The sequence below is a fragment of the Aulonocara sp. 'chitande type north' Nkhata Bay genome, linkage group LG23 (assembly GCF_057382095.1).
Source record: "Aulonocara sp. 'chitande type north' Nkhata Bay isolate Kocher_YH1m ecotype deep benthic linkage group LG23, A_spYH_male_GT1.1, whole genome shotgun sequence".
Lineage (NCBI taxonomy): Eukaryota > Metazoa > Chordata > Actinopteri > Cichliformes > Cichlidae > Aulonocara > Aulonocara sp. 'chitande type north' Nkhata Bay.
In genome coordinates, this window is record NC_141365.1 from 6,729,695 (window position 1) to 6,755,154 (window position 25,460).

The window sequence follows — 25,460 nt, forward strand, 5'->3', positions numbered from 1 at the left end:
CCTTGCTGCTATCTTGTACATGTATACCAACATGCCAGAAAAGTCACTCCTTTATGTTGACTGTAGGCAGTGTACATTTATCTTTGTATGGGCCTCTTTGCTCCACTGTTTGACAGTCAAAAGAGTCATGATATCAGAACTCAACCGGCTAGCACTATGAAAAGTCCATCTATTAATCGTTAAACAGAAAGAAAAAAGTATAAATTTGAATAAAATTTTAAAATTCTAAAATATTCAAGGGAGAAATAAATGAATACACATCACTTGGGAAGAAGTTGTTGTTGTCTAATTAGTGTTGGTCATTCAAATACGTTAAACAACAACGCTTAACTCGATTAGTCTGCACTCGACTCATCGAGCCTTTAACATCGAATATCGCTCCTTGCGATTAGCTTGGTCTCATTTAAGATGGCTGCCTAGTGTTCTGAAGTAACGCGGTTATTACATGTCAACATGTCTCTTCTTAGAGTTTGTGCCTTTGCCAAACTTCTGAGTCGTCGGAGCGTAATTGAAAAATGCGCTGTCCGCGTGTCTTTTGCGGACTGCTGTCAGCTGTGTGCGTCGGTGAGAGGTGGCACAGTTAGATGGATATCAGGTGAGAAAACAACAGTGTAACTGCAATGTGAGGGGCACATTTGGCGACTTTCTTTTGGGACTCTTTGTTGTATATCATTGCCTTTGTATGCTGACTGAACGCAGGGATTCCCTGTCGGATTTCGTGTTAGTAATTCAGATACTGCTGGTGATGCGTGGGCTCAGTCGGAAGCTTGGCGGTGCTTTGCTCTCCTCGTCCTTGAGGAAAACGTTGAACCTACTCCTCTGTGCAGTAATGGTAAAACTAAAGTAAACTAAATTTTAAGGTTTCACATATCAGGATATAATTATAAAGCATTTGATCCGTACCAGGTTTTAAAATGAGGTAAATGAAAGTTGAAATGAGGCGCAACACATGACACACCACACGTGTCATTATTTATTTAACAGAAATCGAGCCAAAAGCAGCTTGTAGAACCTCTATTAGCAGCAGTAACTTGAAGCAATGTTTTTTATCCGACTTTATCAGCCTGTCACATCGTTGTAGAAGAATACTGCCCCCCTGTTCTTTGCAGCATTGCTTCAGTTCATTTGTGCTTTAAGATTTAGCATGCCATCTGAACAATCTAGGGTCTGAGATAGAGCTCTTTGGGTTTGTTTTTTTTTGTAATTTCTCTGAGAATTGCAGAGAGTGGAGTAGGATCAGTTCCTTTTAAGATCATTGCTGATTTCTCTCCTCATTGTCTTGGTGTCAGCACACACCTGACAGCCAAAACCTCTGTTTTCATAGAGGTGCTCACACTTGCTCATGATCAGTTAATAAGATGCATTTAATTAATAGCAGGTGGCTGCTAGTTACCTTTTTTAAAACAATGGAAGCAAAGGTGTACGTAGATTTTCAACACACTGCTTCTGCATCTTGGCTTAGTTTCTGATAAATAAATAATGACACAGCATTTGTGGCATTTGTTGTTGTTCATATGAGATTGTGTGTGCCTAATTGTAAGAGCTGGTAAGTGTCAGATGATTATTTATTACATCCTGATATGTAAAACATAGAACTGAAAAAGCAAATACTTTCTTTATACCGTGATTGCATGTGGAGGTAAAATACAGTCAATTCAATATTGCCAGGATTTTTGACGTTTTGACACGAGGGAATGGGGGCTGGTGGGAAGGTGGCGGGTTGGGGTATGACAAATTTCAACTTTAATCTCCTTCAGATTATCCCTTTAGCTAATTGGTCCGATCGGCTCTGCCATCCTGGCGGTGTGGCTCGGACGACTGTTTATGAAGGAGTTTCACCACTGGGACAGCTTCTCTCGGACTGACTCCTGTGAACCATGGTGCATAGAGAGCACTGGTAACACGGTTACTTTGCTGACATTACGCAACTGGCGATATCAGAATCAGAATACTTTATTAATCCCGAAGGAAATTAGGGTTACAGCAGGCAGCATGCTAATGGCGCACTTACAAAGGAACCTTCTGACCAACTTTACACAAACATCACATTGGGGAGACATGTCAGAAAGGTAGGCTGATAGGAGAAAAACAACGAAAATACATAACATGAGGTAAGAGGAGGAGAAAAAAAACTCCACTCAGACTGAGCTCCTAGTGGGAGAACAGTTTGATAACAGAAAAAACACCTCAGCACAAAAAGCACATGACTATCAATACACCATAGAAACACAAGACGAGCAACAGGGGCGGGTAAAGGGTGAGAGAGAGCCGGTGTAGACAGCGCATCCGGTCCTGCAGCATGTCTGCGCTGGTCCAGTTGACTGCCATCTTCCCCGGTAGGGCACAAGCATCGAAGGCGTTTGGAAAGGGAGGGGGGATCAGTGTGTGCATATCAGTGTATGTGTGTGTGTGTGTGTGTGTCCAGAGTTCAGCTGAGACAGTGTCCTTCGCCCCGCCAGGCTAAGTAAACAGTCTTCCAGCCAACCCAGGTGGCCTTGCATGGAATGGGGGGAACAGTCTAAACACAGTTGTTATCAGGGTGTTTTGTTCAGCTCCTGCCTTGAGGCCGCAGCTGGCGCCAAAGGGGTCTCCGCATGAAGTGATGATAGTTTTTACTTTAGTGCGAACAACTCTAATGAATTTCAAAGCTGTTCTAACAGTCCAACACTGGTCTCTCAATCTCCCTTTGGAGAGCCGTGAGCTTTCTATGATGTTATCCAAACTTACGTTCCATGATGTTGTCGTTCTTTTTGCTCAAAGAGCAGGTTCTGAGAACTCACGACCGCAGTGCACTTCCCCAAGATGTGATCGAATTTGCGCTCAAAGGTGTTGTTCGAGCTAGCCCCTCCAGATGTAATCCAGTTTTTCACTCAGAGGTCTTGTTCTGAGTATTCACGGCAGCTGTGCGTTCTCCAAGATCTTCTCCGTGCTGCACTCAATGAGCCCATTTTTAGAAACTCACGCCTCGTCCCTTCATTTCAATCCCAGCGGGCAGCCTTGTGGGGGTTTGAACAGCCGGTTCCGCTTCCTTAATTCTTCGATAAGTCAGGGCCAAGCCAGCTCCGATCAGCAAGAACCCTGTTACCATGGTTCCGAATAGGTAGATATCTTCAGCAGTCAGGCTCACCCGAGCCCAGACTTCTCGTTGAGAAGGGGTGTCAATTGCATTCAGAGACCAGTTGATCAAATCCAAATCCATAATTCCTCTTTTAGGTTTTAGAGAACAGACTGTGAGAGAGTGTTCCAGGGAAAAGTAATACAAAAAAACCCACGAGACTAGACAAGGACATAAGAGGCTAAGCAGGGAAGCTAAGGGAGAGGAGGAGAGAAGAAAAAAAAATGCAGCTTTTCTGACTCAGGCGGTGTCTATGGGCACTGTGCAGTCGGCATGTGGTCATTACCTATCCAGGCCTGTTTGGTTCGGAGGGTGTTCACGAAGGGCAAACTGTGAGAGGTCTCTGAAGCAGCACTCTCCAGCAATTGCACATAAATTATCTGGGGCCTCTCGCTTTTGGGCTTCTCCAAAAGCGAGAGGCCCAAATCACGTTCTTGTGAGGACAGACAATGTCATACCAGCCATGCCATACCAATACCAGCGTTTTATTTTCATGGGCAGGGCCTATAAGGGCACGTCTATCACTAAGCAGCGGCTCTCACAATGGATTGTGTAGGTGATTGCTCTTGGGTAGGTTTAGGGCAGCAGGCACCAGAGGGCCTGGAGGCTCACTCCACTTGTGGTCTGGCAGCGTTTGGGGCCCTTTTCAGAGAGGTGTCAATTCAGAACATATGAGCAGCAGCAAGCTCGTCTTCACCTCTCACATCTTTCCGGTTTTACAGGCTTGATGTTTCCAGTGTAGCCTAAATTGAATTGAGTCCGTGTGTGAGTGGCCTAAGTGATGGCGGTTACTCAGACCATGGCTCAGATTAGTGAGGTGGGTGGGCAGGGGTGAGATGTGAGATAAATGCTTCTGAGGAATACGCAGGAAGGCACATTCCATAGTTAGACATCTCACTGATGCTGCTCTGAGAACCAGGGTTACACAAGTAACCTAAATGTTTGCATTGTAGTTGTCTGTATCTTTAAACAATAAACAAAATGCCTTCAAAAGTGAAAAGCCAGGCCTAAGATCCAAAATAATATCTCATCATTTGTTTGTTTGTTTTATAGGAACATCTTTGCAGCTTCAAAACATAAATGTTTCATCTAGAATTCCAAAGACAGATGAAGCAAAGAAACGCGCACTGAGACAGTTTCAGCTGTTAGACGGTATGTGACTGCAGATGGCAGTTCTAGATCTTTGTGTTGTTTGTGATATGTTATTATAGTATTTTACAGGCTAATGTAGACTGTGGTGCTTTCTGTATTACTCCTTTAGTAACATTTTTGTTATGTTCCCTCTCAGTGCTTGAGGCCAGAATCCAGCAACTACAATCTGACGTCGTTCTAGATGTCCAACATGCAAAGGTGCAGTTTATGAAGGCGCCTTCTCATGGAAGAGGTACTTCATCTGGTAAGGGCCACAGAAGCACACCCCAGGAGAAAACTGATATTCCTAAATCTGGACAGACTGGCGATAAAGGCTCCTTTAAATCTCAGCCCCGCCGCTGGATAGAAAAACTAACTCAAGAGAAGAAGAACAAACTTAAAAAACAGCAGCACCTCCAGCAAAAAATGCAAATATGTGTCAAAGAGAAACTACAAACATCATCATCTAAAGGTACCAAAAGCAGCTTGATGTCCACCGGTACAACACATAAAACAATATCTACTGGAGTTAAAAAGAGCAGAGGTCATTCAAAACTGTCAGATGAAATACGAGCTGCAGTTTCTTCGACAGCTACAGCAGCTGCTGCCACTGCCATGGCAGGAGCAGCCACCGTGCCACAAAAAGCATCTAAAAAGAAACGAAAAGACTCTAAAACACATGCTCTTGAAAAAAAGGGAACTGAACTGACTGGTACTGACCCTCAGGGCACAGCCGAGGAGTTGGCTGAGGTGGAGGAGCTGGAAAAGAGACTCAATCAACAAGTAAGCCATTGGACATTGTCAAGTAAACCAGAACGCATGCAGGAGGGCAGTGTGGGAAATGCGTGTCAGGACATCAGTCTTAGCATCTGCTCATACTTGGAGGCCTGTATATTTGTCGGGGACATCGAGCGGGCACATAATTTCCTGCTCAGTCAGCACAGAGTTATGAGTCGACGAAAACATCTCAACACAGGCGTTTACAACATCATGATGAGGGTGTGGGCCAAAAAGGTGAGTTCAGAAATAAAATTCAGGAGATGAGCAAAGCAGCTAAAGGAAATTCAGACATGACTTTTATTGCTTGTGCTTTTTTTTTAAGTGTAATGCGTCAAAATATGTTCTGTGACAAACATCCATGGACCTAGGGCTGTGCGATATGACCAAAATCTCATATCCCGATATAAGAATTCTATCGTCCTGATAACGATATAAATCACAAAAATGTAACATTTTCTGTAAATTCTGTGAATCTCGGGCAGCTCGTCTTGCGGGAAGTGTTTCCAGCTGCGCGTCATGTAGCTGGAGTCGAGTGTTTTAACCGATGCATGAAACTATACATTTTTAGACATAAGTTGTAAAGGTGTCCAAAGACATGCACTTAGTGGGGATAGGTTAATTGGATAACCCAAATTGTCACTAGGTGTGAATGTGCGAATGAAAGTGAGTGCGAATGGTTGTCTGTCCCTGTGTGTTGGCCCTGCGACAGACTGGCGACCTGTCCAGGGTGTACCCCGCCTCTCGCCCTATGACAGCTGGGATAGGCTCCAGCGCCCCCCGCGACCCTGAAAAAAAGGATAAGCGGAAGCGAATGGATGGATGGATGGAAGTTGTAAAGGCCGCTGTTTTCTTTGTGAGTATTTGTTACACGGTGTGCTGCGGGGAAAAGCCTGTTCTAACGTTTGAGTCTAAGGTTTATTTTTAGCACCTGGCGGCTCTTTTTTAAATTCTCATCCGTAAATAATTTGCTCTTTCACGTGATTCAGTTTATTTTGAAAAGTCTCAACAGGATATTGAGCTTTATAGTGAAAGGTTTACGTGGAATATAAACAAGCGGACACGCGATGCTGTTACCGTCGTTGTTGCTAACCAAAACGCATAAAATCAGGCGCTTGTCCGTCCTTAGTGTGGTTATATAAAATATAAGAGAAAGAGAGAACTTTAAGAAATTAATATATCCACTACAGTGACCATCAAAACGATGAAAAAATATTGCCGTAAACAGTTTATTTTGCGACACCACGAAACAAAATGAAACGACGATTCATATCGTTATATCGAACAGCTCTACATGGGCCCACTGGTACTTAATTGTTTAGGGCCCTTTTAAAATATCTGTGGGCAAACATGCAGTTGAACATGCTCTTATTCTCTCTGCCCTTTAATAATGATCCGAAGAAACTAAACTACGCCTCATCTTTGGTAACTAATTCTGTTGACTTTAATTTTCACTTGTTTGCTTGGTATCATGGACTCAGGATAATTAGGCTCATTGCTCTCCCTTATATCTCTTTCATTTGTAGGGTACATTAAATCAGATTGGCCGCATGTTTATTCTTTTAGAAGAGGCTGGTCTGAAGCCAAATCGTGGTTCCTACTTTGCTGCTTTGGAGTGTATGGGTCGCAACCCAAACTGCTCCCCAAAGGTTGTTTCAAGGTATGTTGCAAAGATACACACGCACAGGGATCATAAAGAGGTGTGTTTATACCAACGTGTTTCACATTGCATCACATGTATTTCAGCACATGTGACATTTCAGAAGAGAGCTGACACTGTGTAGCAACATCAAGATTTACCAGCAGGGGTCATAATCAGCTCAGGCTTTTTACTTTTGGGTGAAATTTCTGTGAAAGTGCATTTATCTTAAGGTTTCTGCTGATGTGATAGTAACATACTTGCTCATTTTAAGAGCATCAATTGAATGTTTTTCGTGTAGTGTTCAAGGAATCATTTTCCTTTAGCCTGCAGGGCTGAAAAAATTTGATTTCTAGCTGCATGTCCTATATTCTCTTAAGATGTTTTTACAAAGGTGAGCTCCTTAATACCATGCACATCTAAGAATTGTGGTCTGTTATTGTTTTATAAGTCTGTTTTGCAGTTTGGTCGTCTTTTGTGTCACTGGAGAATTAAGGAATGCTTTTTTTTTTATAAAACTGTGTATTAAGCTGACACCTACCAGTATTCCTTCTACTTGTACTAATCACTTTTGTGGTTTCCATGGAAATCCAGCATGGCATTATTATTATTTCCTCAACTTTTTGTCAGTTGTAAATCTCCCTATTAATTAGTGCTGCTCTCACAAGGTCGCTTGAATTTGTTTTGGTTGTGGCAGCATTTTGACACAGTCTTAATGAGACTGGGTGAGGACTAATTAAATTTCTACAAGGCAGCTGAACCATACAGATAATAACTGTAGTGTAGTTAATTTCTTCTTGGATTTTGCAAATGTATTAATCAAGGACAATCTTGACAGTGTGTAGCCCAGTTCCATCTCAGCAATAACTGGGTCATCCTGACAGATCGCTGCAAGCTGGGTTTGGATGCTATTTAAAATATAAATAAAACCAATGTGCAATTATTTGCAAATAATTTAAAACCTCTAACCCTAAAAAATGTATTTTTTTCAAAAATGCATGCCTTTTAAAAATTTTATGCAGCTAAATGCTAATATTGGAGGTCACACCAGGACTTCAGGGAGGTCAGCTTAGCACCCGGAGTCTTTTACTGCGGAGCCCTGGTGGAATATATTGATACTAGCCTGCAACCAGCCTTTCTTTAAAATGTCCTCTTGATGTCAGCATATGTCGCTCCTTCACAGATGTGCCTTATGCACTACTGCACACCTCTATACATTTTTGTATAGAGGTGTGCCTTTGAAGGGTATCCTAATAACCAACCTGAGTATTGCTCTTTGTAGCAAAGAGAAAGTGGAATCCATGATTTCAAATAACATTTTATAATTTTGATTCATTACACTGTAGGAAGTTATTCCACTTCATCTTAAAAAAGTTTGGACCAAAAGTCAGCTGTTTTAACTACATTTGTGGATCCCGCTAAAAACCTTTTTCACTTAAGTGTTTCTGAGCCCATTGATTTTTTTTTTTAAGTTAGATATTATCTTTTAAATTGTGTCAATTTTAGCTGCTTTGAATCATTCCAAAATATTTTACCTGGTAGATTATAAATGCACCATTTGTTTTCACAAGATTTAATAAATTGTAGAATTTTTAAGCAGTAATCCCCTATTTAATTTTTCCTTTGTCATTCTTATCCCAAATATTTTAACAGATGCTGCTGGCATCCCATTCAAAATGTCTGTATATGTTTGAATAAGCAAGTTCCAACCTTTCAGCATGTCTTTGTTATGTTCAAATAAAAATGTGGTTTCTAAAACACTTTAAAAAACTTTCTGGAAAGAGTTATATTAATTTAATTTCTGAATTGCATGAGACTCAGAAAATATAAACTTGCTAAGCAAAGCTCACAGTTTCAGGAGAAGCCTGTATGTTGTCACAGCACCGGTGCCTGTTTGATAGCAACTAGGAGAAAATGCAGGCAGCTGGCCTGCTGCCGAGGCAGAGGCGGGGCTCATATTTAATTTTCTTTTTTCCTTTCTGATAAATCTAACATTAGTCTTATAGCAGATGAAAAACTACAGAGCACAGGGGTTGTGTTTTTTTATTATCTCTCTTTTATAATATGCAGCCCCTGTTTGAACACAGCTACATAAATGCTGCGTCCTTGATGAGAATGCTGTCTGACTACAGAAGTTATTCTGACAGCAGCTGAGAAACATGGATGATAAATGAATACAGGTATCATTCTTTATACAGAAAAGATTGACTTTTAAAATGTCCTGCTCAAACTTCCTCTTAAGGCTTTTAAGAATTCTCTGAGGTCATAAACATCCGTTTCTGTTCCAACCATGCAAACTTTGTTTGTTTTTGCCTGTCTCGTTCGGCACTGTAGCAATCAGAATTATTGTCTAAAGGCCAAGAAAAATGCCCAGAAAATTATTTTCCCAGGTGGATCATTACGGCTTTGTCATCCTGGTCCACTTAATTGATGTTTATTATTTATTATTTTTTTTACTTTTAAGTTATTACAGTGGTAACAGACAGGACCGGGGGATAGGAAAGACAAGTACAATTGGGGAAAAAGCTCAAGAAAAGGAGCAGGAAAGAAAAACAGGGGGAAGAAAGACAGAGAGAAAAGAAACAAAAAATCTGCTTGATCACCTGCTGGGAAAAAAGAACAAGCAAAAAGAGAACAACACAGTAGGGAAACCACAGCAACAACCAACATAAGCATAACTAACAGTAAATAATGAATATTGAATGTTACTGAGCAGCACGCAAGACCGACAACCCTCACATCACTTCTGGCTGTAATCAGTACTTTTCCAGATTTCATCTGCTTAGTCATGTCACGTGCTTTTGCTGAAAACGTGTACAGAACAACACGGACACTTAAGTCTTTGACTCTGAGGACATCACCTTAGGCAGTGTGCTCCAGTGGCGATACAGGTGGCAGGGCATTAGGGTTGGCGGTGGGTATCTGGTTGGTCCATCGATCACTGTAAGCTGATGCTCATATGACATTGTTGTTCAGCAGTGCTGCCCTCCCGCTCTGTCTCTGGCTAAGCAGCTTCTTCTTTCCCTTACCTTATTCATTATCTTTCACTACTTTTTGTTGTTGTCATTAAATCCCTGTTTTCCCTATGCCCTCCCTCCCTTTTTTTCTTTTTTTATTAGTCCAACTGCTATACTCTTCTAATACTGAAATCCCCAAAGTCTCTCCTGCAGCATCCTTGCCCTCAGTGTAACAGTGTGCTTCTTCTCTCTTTTTCTCACATGCACAGCAACATTCTGAAACACACACTCTCATCCCTTTATATTTTGCCTTTATAAGTCCTGTATCCTCCAGAGCGCTATATTCCCTAAGGTGCAGCCGAGCGGTCACAGGGCTGATTGTGCTCTGTCTTTCAACCTCTCTGCCCTCTTTGTTCCTTTGGACCACATTGCCAGCACCCAGACTAATCCTGTCTTTGTTCAGGGCTCTCTCATTTACCCAGGACAAAATTGCATCTTGCATCACAAGAGACTCTGAGGCATGAGTGAAAATGCTTTTTTTTTTTTCTTACCTCTTTGGCCTCGTTTAAAATATTCCCAAACTTTTGAGTAATATTACAGTCCCTCTTTTGTTTGTTAATCAGTGACTTCAGAACAGTGCACTTCTGATGGACCTCAATAGGTGGAAACTGCTGAGCCAGGGTTTTCTCCAGTTGCTAATTAACGTGCTGTTATTTATAATTGTCTTGAGTAAAAGGTGTGCTGGGTGAAGCAGAGCTCTGTTATCCGTGTTGTCAGTGATAAATGGGTTTTCCTCACTCCTCTCTTGGCTTTGTCATGTAGTTCTGTTGTTAACTTTAAAGGAGCACTGGTGCCAAACATGCTACCTACATTTTATATGTACATTATTTTTTAATAATATTATCACTTTTTGTCTAGCTAATAGTATCTCAAAGATGCTGCATGCACAGGACTGATAGTCTGTTATTTTGTTTTTTATTTGTACAGTTTATAGTAGCTGTGTTTCTCCTGAATCCAAGGCTTAAAATACTTTATAATATGTATTTCATAGTTTGCATATGCAGATTCTGAATTAAATATTACATCTAATAGGACTGCATATCCATAATAATGTACTCAGACCTTTTAACCCCTGAGTCGCACTAGTCATAAAGGAATAAAGCTGCAGCAGACGGAAAAAATATTAATTCACAGACCTTTTTAGGCATCGTGTATCAAACTGAGTTATGGACTACTCATTACATTACACTTCTCATTTATATTCCAACAACACTGGAGTTTTCTGCATTCTGTAGTCCAGTCATGGAGTCTGCGCTCTCTCTAGGAGATTCTGTTTAAATAAACATTTCACTGGTGTCATCAGTGGCCATCTGCCTCTTGATTAAACTCATATTTTTGAGACTGACAGAAGGCTTGTCAATGCAAATACTTCAATTGATATTCTGCAACTCTTGATCAGGGCAGAAGAAACATATACAATGATGCCAGAGAGAGGTTTGTGTTTTTTATTAATCAGAGAGCCAGGAAGTTATATAATTAAGTTATCCTCTTCCCACATCAGCAGGCAGGTCAGATGTTATAAACTCGACTTGTGATCATACTCTGTGGTCTGATCCATCATAATAACCATAATCTCCTTTGAAAATGAAAATCTACCTCTTGTGTCCTCTTAGTGGCATTCCAGCTAGCTTTGTGAGTGCTCCCTGGCTAATCTGATGGAATGAAGAGGTGCTAATACCTTCTGCGACGAGTTTGAGGAACATTTTTTAAATATACAGTACTATGCTTTGCTTCCAGCACATTCATTTGGCAAGTGAAAGGTCATTGGTGTGATTCCAGCCAGAGACACAAATCCCTGTTGGTGTTGCGTCAGGAAGGGCCTTGGATGTAAAAGTTGACATGCAGAGCTACCCGCTGTGATGACTCTTTGCGGGATGGGAGAAGCCTATACTGTACTGTGCAAAGTCTTGAGCTACCCATCATTTCTTGATGTTTTACTTCCACAGAGCCAGAAGTTCTGCTAATTTAATTAAATTAAATTTCATAGTTTCTTTTTTTCCACTTTGTTGTATCAGCCTGTCACAAAGACATTATGTTTCCTTTTTGTTAGTCGAATCTATGAAAAATGCCAAAGACATCACAGTTTGGTAGATGTAAAATAGCATTTTTGCACCAACGAGGTGAGTTAAGAGCTATTGACCAAACACTTGTATGTCAGCATGGTGTGCAGTGTGTCCTTAAAAAATTGAGGAAACTAAACAGTTAAAAAGCCTAATTACAGCTGATGAGCAGTATCAGAAAGTCGTGAAACAAAATTCAGCAAAGACCTGACGCTGGACCTGAGTCGACCCATTTAAACAAACAACAACCTTTATTTGTCACTTACAATCATACAGAGTACAACTTGTAGTGAAATGCTTGTGTCTGAGCCGCGCCATTCCAGGGCTTGGTTTTAGCATGTGGGAGTCTAGCCAGGACTCTTACTGGATACCAAGTGGGAATCAAACTTGCGACTCCCACTCTGTTTGCTGAAGCCTCATCAGAAATGGGTGGCTGTGAAGAAGCCCTTTTTAAAGAGGGAAATTGGGGGGAAAAGAATGAGGAATGTTAAAATTGGTCATACTGAAGAACATTCAAGCTCAGTAGAATTGTAAAAACTCTGTTTTGGCTTATATGCTGTATTTTTTTTTTTTTTTTCAAATTAAAACAGGGTTTAAATTCATTGCAAATGATTGCATTCTGGCTTTTTTACATTTTTTTTAATACTGTCACAGCTTGTCCCACTGACTAGTATCTTTAGCTTTCTACTGACATTACATAAGTAAAACCCTGTTTTAAGAGATAATATACATGTGGCACAAAGACTGTACGTTTCTGCATTTCCAGGTGTCTGAGCCAGATGGAGGAGGATGGCCTCTCTGTGGATGATCTGTTCAACCAATGTGTTTTCCGGCAAGATGAGAAGGACATGCTGCTAAAAGCCATACGCATCGTAAAGCCAGAGTATCAGCCCAGGCTCAACATGCACACAAGCAAGTGTTCTTCATTGCTGGTTCAAGACTTCTACTCAGAGGTATTACAGAGTCAGGTCTTTTGTTATCAGCGAACTTATTTACTGACAAGCTGGCACATGGGAAAATTAGATGCCCATCTTTTCTGCTGATGTCAAGATAGTGGAAGTTAAATAATTAATCCACATATGCACATGTTCATCTGGTCTTTGATCTTGACATTATCTTAAACTGAAATCATTGGAAATCATGGTGACCGCTGCATTTTTTTTTATGGTCGGATGACAGAATCTGCATCTTTGTATTAATTAACCATTAGCATTTACTTTAGTTGGCGTTCACAAAAATCTTTAAAAGCATTATGTAAAGAATTTATTTAGAAACTAAATGTGACTTAACACAGGAATTATTTTTAAGGCTCACTGTTTTGCATGTTTCACAAGGCTCCAGCTTGACTACGAAAGATTTGATTGTCAACCCTTCACAGCCAGACAGGCACTGTTCTATTTATAGTGAGCCACGTCTGCTTTCTAATGGGTGCCTCTCCTCCTCTCACCTCTCCTCCTCCTTCCCACCTTCCTACTCCTCGTGATTCTCACACAATTCGTTAACAGCTTTTCGTGCCATTGTAGTATTTTTAGCCTCAGTCCATGCAGCATATTCACTTTTAGACCTCTCAGTCTTATTGTTAGTGTGTGTGTGTGTGTTTAATAGAGGGATGGTAGCAAGGTCAGCAGGTCTTATTCTATGAGTGTGAATGTGGGACTGTGCCACTTCATGATATGCCAAAAAGGTCAAATGTGACCAGATCTTTCCTGCTGGCTTTTAATGCATTTATAAAGGTAGTTTGTAATTTATCTGACTCTGGCTTTTTTTTGGCAGGTCGTAGGGGCTTAAAGGCTGTTCAAATAACTGGCCCATTTGATAACAGAGTGACACAATGAATGATCTCTGGAGGGTTTTCAATCAGTTTGAGCAGCACAAGCACAGACTAATTAAAATACTGTTTGCTGCTGTGAGAAGAGATTTTGATTAAAGCTTCAGATCGTACAAAATGCAGTTTGATCTAGTTTCTACTTGTCTTTGGAGAGTGTATTATTCTCTCATTTAATTATCTGTTTCATTGGGAAAGTGTCCTATATTTGCATACTTTTTTTAAAACCATGCTTTTAATATTGCTCATCTTGCTGTATTAAATACAGCTCACTTTTCCTGCTCAGACCTATTCCAAAAAGTACATTATGATCACTAGGGCTGTGCGATATGACCAAAATCTCATATCCCAATATAAGAATTCTATCGTCTCGATATAAATCACAAAAATTTAACATTTTCTGTAAATTCTGTGAATCTCGGGCAGCTCGACTTGCGTGTAGTGTTTCCAGCTGCGCGTCATGTAGCTGGAGTCGAGTGTTTTTACAGATGCATGAAACTATACATTTTTAGACATAAGTTGTAAAGGCCACTGTTTTCTTTGTGAGTATTTATTACACAGCGTGCTGCGGGGAAAAGCCTGTTCTAGCGTTTGAGTCTAAGGTTTATTTTTTAGCACCTGGCGGCTCTTTTTAAATTCTCATCCGTAAATAATCTGCTCTTTCACGTGATTCAGTTTATTTTGAAAAGTCTCAACAGGATCTTGAGCTTTATTGTGAAAGGTTTATGTGGAACATAAACAAGCGGACACGCGATGCTGTTACCATCGTTGTTGCTAACCACAACGCATAAAAACAGGCACTTGTCCGTCCATAGTGTGGTTATATAAAATATAAGAGAAAGAGAGAACTTTAAGAAATTAATATAGCCAATACAGTGACCATCAAAACGATGAAAAAATATTGCCGTAAACAGTTTATTTTGCGACACCACAAAACAAACGATAGCGTAAAATGAAACGATAGACGTTTTTATATCGTCATCCGATATATATCGTTATATCAAACAGCCCTAATGATCACGGAGTGGCCTCACCAGTCTCCAAAGCGGCAAACAAGAAACCTGAAACATTTAGACAGTTCTTGTAAAGAGGAGTGGGTCGACCTGGTGACGAAGGTTTCTCCACCAAGTACTGTTTTCTTTGGGGATCAAATACTTATTTCACAGAATGAGATGTGAATATATATGGATATTTATATCTTTTATGTATTTTTTTGTTCTGGATTTTTGGTTTATATTCTGTCTCTCTCCGTTCAGATAAAACCACTACAAAAATTAGTAGCCAATACCATTGAGCCATTACCTAAAGAGCTATTCGCCACAGGTGAAGCTCCGAGTTTTAAATGGAAGCAGAATTAGATAAGTGGCTATGTTGGTGGTTGGACAGGTGCCTGGGTTGAGTCGAGTTTGTTCCGTTAGGGTTTTCGGTTTTGAAGGTTAGGCTCAGGCCAAGAAAGATCTGCACTGTACAAGATATCGTTTGTGTCTGTCTGATGTTTGGTTACGTGTTATGTTTTAGAGGGCGGACCACATCTACCCAAAATTGGACTTCACACAGGAGGATCTCCAGGAGCGTTTTAAACGTCAGCTGAGTGTGGAGCAGGCCTGCACGATCACCATAGACTCTGTGGAAGCTGCCAAGCCCGTCACTGAAAACATGGCGAAAATGGTAAATCAACCGACTCGGTTCCCCTTTTCGTCTTCAGCTTGTCCTTTATGTTGACTGTTGCTCTGATGCTCATGAGAATGGATTGTGTAATGAAAAGGATTCAGGTATTAATGACACACGGCTAGTTGTTTTGTTTTAGAAACAACAGCTGTCTTAAATGACACAGATCAGGTCAGTGGTGGTGAAGCGTTGCCTTTGCTCTGTTAATGTTAGTTATGGGTAATTCATTATTATAATTTGGGATAGATTGCATGCAGGTGATCTAAACTCAATGCAAACATTATGTATTTTGTTGCCCACACCCACAGTAGTGTTCTGATTCGTGAGCATGTGGTGGTATATGTCTTTTAAAGAAAGATACGTTTCACGGTAACTTTTTCTTCTCTTCTCTTTCTTTGGTTGTTGGAATGAAAAAAAGTTTCATTTTTGCTGGAAGAACATTGCATTCTTGCTGTTTTGTGCTGACAGTTTATCCTTTTGAACCACAAAAAAGCCTACAGATCTCCAGCAAAACACAGCATACTGGCACCCAGTGTAATATTCAGACTGTAGAGGATGTTTATCGTCTTGGCAGTAATCTGCTTTTTTTTGGTATAATTATGATAATATTTATAATGTTTTACTGAGATATAATTATTTTTCTCTGATGTAAAATTTAAAACGATATGCATGCAGGCTCGACAGGTTAGATGAAGAAACATTGTATTCCTGCGGTGTGCTTTTTTACGAACTCTGGCATTTACAGTCTTGGCTGGGCCGTCTGTCTGTGCAGATGGGCTATGTGGGAAGCAAGCAGGCAGAGAGTCCCTGGTGGTCAGGAAGCATTTACAGACAGGCAGGGCAGAATAATAATGTATTGTAATGGAGGCCGCTGGGGAGAATGCGGAGTCACCCCTCTATTCACAATCCAGACTGGGTCTCTGTTTCAGTCAAACTAAAGAGAAAACATTAACACATGCACACGCAGACATTTAACTTGAGTGCAAGTAATGTAAGAGTCAAATGTTGCTCAGGTTCATAGCAGCCATACATCTGCTAGTTCTTAGTTGGCAGTTGATCAGCTTTGGAGGTGAAAAGGGCCAGCCTGGTCCACGCTTCTCTTCATAAAGCTTGTTTTTTATAGGTCCTTCTAGAGTAGTGTGTCTTGGTAATCACTTGAACTAATCAATCATTAATTAGTTTGATGCATTCAAATTGAAATTTCTAACAGGCTAGACTTTGAAAACACAGAGCAGACTCTTCCTTTCTGTTTTAGCCTTAGAAAAACAAGTGCTGACCCAGTTGTGTTGTCTCAGAAGGCTAGTCTCGCTTCTCACTGTCATTTGAATATATCTGGGCCGAACAAGCTTAAACAACTAATGAAATTCATGGCCATGTTAGACACAAGGCTTCCGTCCAGTGTGATATGACCATTTCTACTGCATATTTCAAATGATCTTCCATTTGGATCATGTAGTTTCTGATAAAGGCTTCTGGATTGGGTTTTTTTGTTTGTTTTTTGATTTTCTTTTTCCCCCTAACAACTTCAACAAATTCACCCTTTATGGTTTTTATGCTATCGGTCACTTTCATGAAATTGATCCCGTTGTGTTGTCCTTTCAGAGAGAGCTGTTGGCAGAGCAGCGGATTCAGTGGCAGAAGATCCTTCTCCAGGCCTTAAGGGAGAGCAAAATGATCCTGGCAAAAAGCAACACCAGGGACTACAGACTTAACCTTTATCCGTATCTGTGTCTCCTGGAAGATAAAGAGTATGTTGACATCATGATACAGGTAATACAAGCCACCTAGCCCAGCCTACCGATCAATGAAAAGCCAGAATTTTAAGATATTACAAAGACTTGTCTCTGTTTTGATAAAGTTGAGATCAATTTTATTTTACTACAGCATTACAAAGTGGTCTGTACTGATGTTCTGTCTTTTGTTTTTTTTGTCGTTGCGTTTGTGTAATTTGACACAACCAATATGGGAAAAACCATAGAACACAAATCAAGTAGCTAACAGTGGCAATGTCCATCAAAACATCACATTGTAAGAGTTAAGCAGGACATGCTTTCATCAGATATCTTTGCTTCCAGTACAGGAGAAATATGCAGGGTTATGAGAACCAATTCTAGAACACAGTTTGCATTATAATCTTTCCCTCTGATCCCCCCAAACCCCTTTTTTTCCATTAGACTAATAAGACTTTACAAAAGCCCTGAACAGTCATTTGCTGTTTTTTATTTATTTATATATTGTTTTTTAATGTAAGATATCTTTTAACTGTGTTCCTTTGTCCAGAGTGTTGCCAACTTGCCTCCTAGCGGAGAGTCGCTAAAGATTTTAGCTCGAGATCTCGGCAATAGGGTCTTCACCAAGTACTGCGTGCGTCAGAAGCACCAGAATCAGATGGTGGAAAAGCTGGGCAGCATTTATAACGCCTACACAGACCTACTGGCCAAAGATACTAAGGTAAAAAGAAAAAACTCCTCATACTTGTTAGCAAGAGATATGCTTTGCATGCTGTACTGCATGGCAGTTGTTATAAAATCTGCAATATTATGGCTGAAGTATGATGTAGCTACTACTGATTTGAAAGCACAATACAGATTTCTAAAGTTTAATCTTCTGTTTTATCATCCAGTGTGGACTATCGGCTTTCATTTCTCAGCGCTGCATTCTTTTTTCTTTTTTTTTATCATATTTTACTTCCCAGAAGCCAGACCGAATTTGTTTGACCAATTAAACTACAATATTTTCATGTTATGAAGCCAAATGTTATAGACTTCTGTAAACTTTGTTTGCGACCTTGTTCTCAAACTCATTGAAATGCTGTTTACTCCTTTTTAGTAAAATGAAGGACTGTGTTTCCTCAATGGGACTGTACAGGCAGGATCACTGACTCACTGTTTTGATGGTTCTGGAGCACTCAGGGAAAATGCGTATGTCATCAAGACTATAATGAGCAAGAGCTCATTATAGTCCACCAGTTAGTTAGACTCGATGTTAGTTAAGGTGTTTTATGAAAGGCACTTTATATGCAGCCTTTGTAGTTAAAATGCTGCCTATTAAAATGTTTTTCATTGTTGTTTTGACAGCGAGTGTTACTTTAAATTCTCCCTTGTCAAAGTTCTCACTTTACATATTTACGTGTTCAAGGATCAATTTTGAAGATAAATGTCAGAAACAATAGGCAATGCTCCCTGTTACTGAAGGCTAGTAGTGTTTATGTAGAGTATTTATTATTAAACGTCTACGTAAAATTAAAAATTGGGCACCGGGACTCCTCATATTTCGGGGAGAGGGTGGACTGCTATGGTATTAACTGACATTAGCGGGGTTAGTAAGCTGCAGCAGACAGGCACATTTATGCTAATCAGTAACAAATAAACAAAAGACAAGAATTAGACTTTTCAGAACTAAAGCACAAATTTCTTTTCTGGACTGTAGCACACAGTGAAGCCATATTATTTGTCAGATAATTCAACTAAAGTGCTCCAAAAGGCACCAGAAGCACAAACGTAGTCAAGGGGTCCAATCGGTGATTGCAGTCAGTGGACGTGAGACCTGGCAGGCAGTAATAAGCTACAGCTTCCTGTGTTTGCACATCTAATGATCAAAGCAGCTATTCTAATAACCTTAATTGTTTGTCAGCCCTGGGGTTGCCATTTGAGTTAAATTCAAAATAACCATAAAGCAGTTTTAATTAAAAAATAGCCAGAATAAATAGAAAAATTTGTTCATTTATCTGATGTAATATCTCATATGGCTTAGGAGGAGTGTGAATGTAGTCTTGGTCTATAACCAAGCTCTGGGAAAGTCAACCGACCGATGTAGCTTGCATTTATGAGTGCTGACTAGTAGTGATTTAAAACTTAATTTCTTAATATTCAGTCATTTCACCAGTTTTGGGGGTTTTTTTGTAAAGTTTTCTTGTATATTTTTGTATTTCAGTTTTCCAAACTTTTTAAGAGCCTGGTAAAAAGATTTAGATTTTCTCTTCCCTCTGGCGTTCTTTGCTTGAGTCTTCTCCTCTTTTAGCCACTGAATAAGCAGAAATAACAGAACGAGCTGAAATAACTCGGAGCCAGTGGAAATTATAATCACTAGCAACTAGATACAGCGGAAACAAGAAATGCAGAGACAGGCATGTGGGGTACCCGTTCCATCAGTCGTGGTGATCTGGAGGATCCAGGACTTAATACCAAGGATATACGTGCAGACCAAATAAAACCAGCAAATATAAAGCTTGCTCATGCTAATTTTCATAAAAGAAAATACTAGAAAGTGGTTGTAACTCTGAATCTTTATGTCTTTGAGGTATTTACAAAATAACACACTTTCCTCACAAAATTAAAACAGCCAACCTTTTATCCATGCAGGTGTATGACGTCCTTCCAAGGGAGCAGTGGTGGAAGCTGGAGATGGAGCAGAGTTCAGGACCTACGCTGCAGGGGGGCGAGACAAGCTGGCCATACATAGTAACTCTGGAGCTTGGCACGTACATGGTGGATATGATGGTTAAAAATCTTAAAATTAATAGCGACATCCTGAACCCAGCCTATGACAGGAAACTCATCCCCATCCTCTACCACATGTACACCTTTCGCAGCACCCGGCAGGTACGGTGGAAGTTCTCTCCTGGTCTGTTCCACAGAGGTATCATTGAAGCACATGATTTGATAACCTAGGGTTGGTGGTGACTCTATTAAAGCATTTTTTAAATGAAGCACCTATTACAGATTCCTGACTAAATAAGAAGGTTGACACAGATCCTCTTGATTAGGTTCCTTTTTTTGCGTTGCAGACTGAGAGACATAAAGTAAAGTAAAATTTTATTTATATAGCACCTTTCAAGGTAAACAAAATCGCATAAAAATCATAAAAGTTCTTCAGAAACGGACATACAACCTCAAACAAACAAAATCAACCAAAAGCAAGTTTAAACAGATACGTTTTTAACTGCTTTTTAAAAGAAATGAGTGAGTCCACAGATCTCAATCTCAAAGGGAGCGAGTTCCAGAGTCTGGGAGTCACTGATACAAACGCTCTGTCATTTTTCTTTTTACCCTTGTATGCTGGACAACCAGCAAGTCCTGGTCACAAGACCTCAGGGACCTGCTGGGGCAATAAGGAAGAAGAAGATCACTGATGTAAGTTGGGGCTACACCGTGCAGGGCCCTGTAGGTCATGATTATAATCTTAAAATGGACCCTGAACTTGACAGGGAGCCAATGCAGTTGGATCAGCAGGGGAGTGGCATGGGAGTATTTGGGATACTTTGTCAGAAGCCTAGCAGCAGCATTCTGGACAACCTGCAGTCGTTCCAGGGAGGCATTACTTAAGCAAGTAAACAAGGAATTACAATAATCTAAGCGAGATGAAACAAAAGCATGAATAATCATTTCCATTTCGGAGCGTGACACAATGGGACTCAGCAATATTTCTTAATTGGTAAAAACATGAGCGAACCAAAGATTTAACGTGTGTGTCCAGCGTCAGAGCTGGGTCAAGTGTAACACCAAGGTTCTTAATAGAGGGTTTAATATAAGAAGCAAGAGGGCCTAGATTTTTAACCACGAGGGGAACAAATTTCTCAGGAGCAAAGACAATGATTTCAGTTTTCTCAGCATTTAGTTTAAGATAATTTCAGTCATCCAATCTCTAATGGAATCAAAGCAGGGCTGGAAGATTTGAAGCTTAGAAACATCAGGTGGCCTAAAAGAGATATATAGCTGAATATCATCTGCGTAACAATGATACCAAATATCCGTAATCGAGCTAAGAAGTTGCAGAAGAGGGAGTAAATACAGAAACAGTAGTTTCTGTTGAAGTCCAATACCTTCTGATAATCTGATAAAAGGATGTCTGAGTATTAACCCAGACCAAGAAAAATATTCTTTCAATTGAGATTTATGGGGGAAAAAGACCAAAGATTAGGGGATCTCCTAGAAACTAGGGAAAATTATATGATGGATTAGAAAAACAAAACACAACTGTTGATTATAAGGACTCTCGATCAGGCAAATCAAATTAATTGTGAATTTTTGCTAATTGTGTAAAATTAGTCTGATTAAATGATTGACCCAAAAGAGTTTAAGAATAGCAGACTTTTCATTAAAAGAAAGAAGCCATGCAGAAGCAGAAACAAAGCGGGAAAAAACTTAAAAAGCCTAACCTTCACTTTGGACAAGAGAACTGTTCTAAAGCCCGTTACCTTGAACACTTGAGCAACCTCCTATCCAGTGTGACGCTCAAAAGAGTGTCTTTTATAAAACCATTTACCCACAGTGTGAATTGGCAAAGGGAACAGTTGAGTGAGATGAATAGGTCTCACGCTAATCCCTTTTTTAGTGTCCCCTTAATTGGATCGCTGATTTACTGCCACAGGACCCTGCAGGAGGGTGAGGCATGTGTTGGGGGGTGAGTACAAAGAGAGAGAGAGAACTGTGGATTTTTGGGACTTGATGCCCTTTGGCAGCGGGGCATACCTATTGCTGAATTTCATTCGTGTGTAATTTTCTGTCTCTCTTTGTTCCATTCTACCTTCTTTTCTCTTATTCTTCCCGTCTCCCTTCTTTCCCTGGGTGGAGGTTAGCCCATCAGGGGGGCATCCTAATGATTTTACTGCGCAGCATGAAAGTCTGACTCATTCGTGCAAAGCTGAGGTGTTTCTGTCAGGTTACAGTGATTTTTTTTTTTCTTCTTTTCCTGTCACTGCGGTAACTCTTTAACATCAAAGCCCTGTTCTTGGAAAAACTATCGTTAGGCATCCTCTGGCTCCGGAGCGGGGTTGGCATGTAACAAATATAATAACAGTCAAGTAAAGATGTTACACTTGTTTGTTTTTTTTCACATTTGCGGAGCTACAGTTGCCCATTTTATTGTGATTTTCAGTAATTGTTTAACACAAGTAGTATGAATGGCAGCACTGATATTAATATATTTTTTTTAATCTCAGCTGTTAGTTTTTTTTAAGATAAGATTCAGATTATAAGATGTTCTCACATGTCAGTTATGATTCAAACTTATGATTCAACAGAAGTCGAAGCGTGTTGCTTTTATACCTTTATTAATCAAATTTGCACTTGATGCTGACCATATCCTGTCATGATTAACCAAGCTTTAGAAATAAGCTGAGGCAGTCCCTTTCATGTTGTTGTAATTGAAACAGCAATCTCTGTTCACTGGTGTGTCTGCTCTTTTTTAGTTTGCGACTGATTTTCTTGTGATGTTTTACCCGCCAGGTTGGCTTCATCAAGCCCCACCCCATCCTTACTCAGATGCAGCAGGAAGCCATGGAGACCAAGTTGACTTTTGACTCCTATGTGATGCCGATGCTGTGCCCTCCAGTGCCCTGGACATCAGTCAAGTTTGGAGCATACCTGCTCACGCCGACGAAGCTGATGCGCACAGTGGACGGGGCGACCCAACACGAAGAGTTGTTGGAGAAATGTCAAAATCTTCATGCCATCTATGACTCTCTCAACCAGTTGGGCAACTGTGCCTGGAAGATCAACAAACCTTTGCTGGACATTATTATCTCCATCTTTAATGATCGTGGAAGCGATAAGCTAGACATCCCACCTCCTTTGTCGGAAGCCCCCAAAATCCCCCACTTTAACCCTCAAGACCACAGTTATACAGCTAGTGAGAAGGCCCACATGAAAAGACAGGTGATCAATGCCAAAAAGAAATGCAGCGAGATGCACAGCTTACGTATGGATGCTCTCTATAAACTGTCCATCGCCAACCACATGCGAGACGAGATCTTCTGGTTCCCTCACAACATGGACTTCAGGGGACGTACCTATCCATGTCCTCCATACTTTAATCACCTGGGAAGTGATGTCACACGGGCAATCCTTGTGTTTGCGGAGGGGAAGCTGCTTGGTCCCAAAGGCCTGGACTGGCTAAAGATCCACTTGGTGAATCTTACAGGATTAAAGAAGAGGAGCTCACTACAGGGCCGACTTGAGTATGCCAACACTATCATGGAGGACATACTGGACTCTGCCGACAACCCTCTAAATGTTAGTACTTGCTGCTCATTCACTGTATAGTAAGACGTTCCACGTACACTCGTCACAGTCATAGAAATCTTGGTAATTTGGGGTTTTTAATGAGTTATTTGAACTTGTTTGTGCTGTGGGCAACTTTAATGACTTTATTAAAAAAGAATTGAGTTTTTGGATTTTCTCTAATCCATACAGACTCAAATATATACATACACACTCACTAATATTTGGTTATTTTCTCTTTATACTTGTTTGTACGTATATGTATTTCATAAAAGTGGATAAAGCATTTTTTAATTACTGGGACAATGCCAATGACACAATGGTTTAACTGTCGGTCTAAACATTGAATATTAGAATATGTCAATTTTTTTTTTTGTATTCCTATGAAAGGTATGTATGCAGTATAATGTGCTATGTGCTTGTGACTTTTTCTCTCAGGGTAGAAAGTGGTGGATGAATGCAGATGAGCCATGGCAGGCTCTGGCCTGCTGCATGGAGATAGCCAATGCTGTGAGATCTCCTGATCCAGCACAGTTCATCTCTCATTTTCCTGTTCAGCAGGTACGTAACAGACTGAGAGTCATGCTTAATGAGTAGCATATCAGTCATGTAAAAGTCCAAATAAAATGTAAAAACGTTTTGAATTATGGAAAGCTTGTTAGAGTTACTCATCTTACGTCTTCTTATTGTAGTTCAGGTTTATGTCTTTCGAGAAAAAAAAAGGTTGCATCATTCAGTGGGTCTATTTTAGATGGCAAATCAAAGTTAACAAACCAAGACCTCCTGTGCGATGTTCACCGTTTTGTCATCTGCTATAAACCTGTCAACCTTATCTTGCAAGCCAGAAGCCTTTTTGACATATCCTGCACGAGGATCTGACATTTAAACCAATGCGTTTTCTCAACGGAAAAAAGCAACAGAAAAATCATATGAATGATTGTTATTCTTAGTGACATGCTATATTTGTAGAACAGTGTATATACATTAACTGTGGAGCATCTTTTTGTCAAGAATTCCCTGATTTAGACCATTAACCGAAATATGTGGCTGAGTAAAGCCTCATCTCATCTGCACCGCAGGCCTTTGTTAATAAGGTTCTTATAATGTTGTTATAATGTAATTTTCTAATTTTATTTTCACTTCTCAAAATGTCTCATTTTTGTTGCAAAAGAACATTTTAATCCCATTAGTGATTACAAGCTATTGTCTGTCTGATTAATTATACCCAACATCGCTGGAACGCACACTAATAATAATGCATGAAATGTAAGGAGCAACATTTTCCCATGCCTTCAAAGAATAAGACAAAGAAGCTGAAAAGAGGATTTATTTTTTATTTTTTAGACCATTAGACCAAAAGTGAGTGTAATTCACAAAGTATTTAGCACTTCCTCTTTGTAGATGTGTTAAAAAGACAGTATCTCCAATACTTCACTTCGGGGGCGATTGTGGCTCAGGAGTTGGGAGTTCGTCTTGTAATCGGAAGGTTGCCGGTTCGAGCCCCGGACAGTCTCGGTCGTTGTGTCCTTGGGCAAGACTCTTCACCTACTGCCTACTGGTGTTGCCGATGGTGGGGCCGATGGCGCGATATGGCGCTTCTGTCAGTCTGCCCCAGGGCAGCTGTGGCTACAACTGTAGCTTGCCTCCACCAGTATTGTGAATGTGAGAGTGAATGAATAGTGGAATTGTAAAGCGCTTTGAGGGTCTCAAAAAGCGCTATATAAATGCAATCCATTATTATTATTATTATTATTATTATTATTATTATTATTATTATTATTATTACTTAATTGAGTGGTGAAGTTCAGCTAAACTACTTTAGATAAAATTGAGGCTTAGGGTTTGAATGAAATTAAATGCATATAAAAGTAAGCCTCAGGGCTCAATTTTATTTACTTTAATTCAATTTTATTTATTTTAAATCTGATTGATGTAATTTAGAGTTTACTGCCTTTGATAGATATTGAAATATATGGATAAATAAAGTTGATGACCAGGAGTCAAGTTGGGTGAGCTTAGACTTACAGTTGTGAAACTTAAATGTTGCCTCTCCACAACAACACATGCAAGCACTATATTAGTGTTACATAGGGGACGAGGATCAAAGAAGGATGGACAAGAATGAAGATTTATCTGTCCTGATACCCAGATACATATATCTACGTTGCTTAGCTTGGTGTTTAACAGCTGTAATTATGATAAAGTGAAACCCAAAGAAAAAAAAGATG

The 25,460-nt window shown here is 40.1% G+C and overlaps 1 protein-coding gene across 1 annotated transcript in view; it reads left to right on the plus strand.

Annotated features, from left to right (window-relative positions):
* Nucleotides 1-424: 424 nt before the first annotated feature.
* Nucleotides 425-25,460, plus strand: part of polrmt (polymerase (RNA) mitochondrial (DNA directed)) — a 53,587-nt gene continuing 28,551 nt past the window's right edge. Inside the window, exons 1-11 of the mRNA XM_086282799.1 lie at nt 425-595; nt 4,169-4,267; nt 4,404-5,260; nt 6,550-6,683; nt 12,506-12,692; nt 15,083-15,232; nt 16,835-17,002; nt 17,513-17,683; nt 19,594-19,833; nt 22,459-23,244; nt 23,671-23,793. Of these exons, the coding sequence (XP_086138925.1) occupies nt 454-595; nt 4,169-4,267; nt 4,404-5,260; nt 6,550-6,683; nt 12,506-12,692; nt 15,083-15,232; nt 16,835-17,002; nt 17,513-17,683; nt 19,594-19,833; nt 22,459-23,244; nt 23,671-23,793 (3,057 nt within the window). The 5' untranslated portion in view covers nt 425-453. The remainder of the gene's footprint in view (nt 596-4,168; nt 4,268-4,403; nt 5,261-6,549; nt 6,684-12,505; nt 12,693-15,082; nt 15,233-16,834; nt 17,003-17,512; nt 17,684-19,593; nt 19,834-22,458; nt 23,245-23,670; nt 23,794-25,460) is intronic.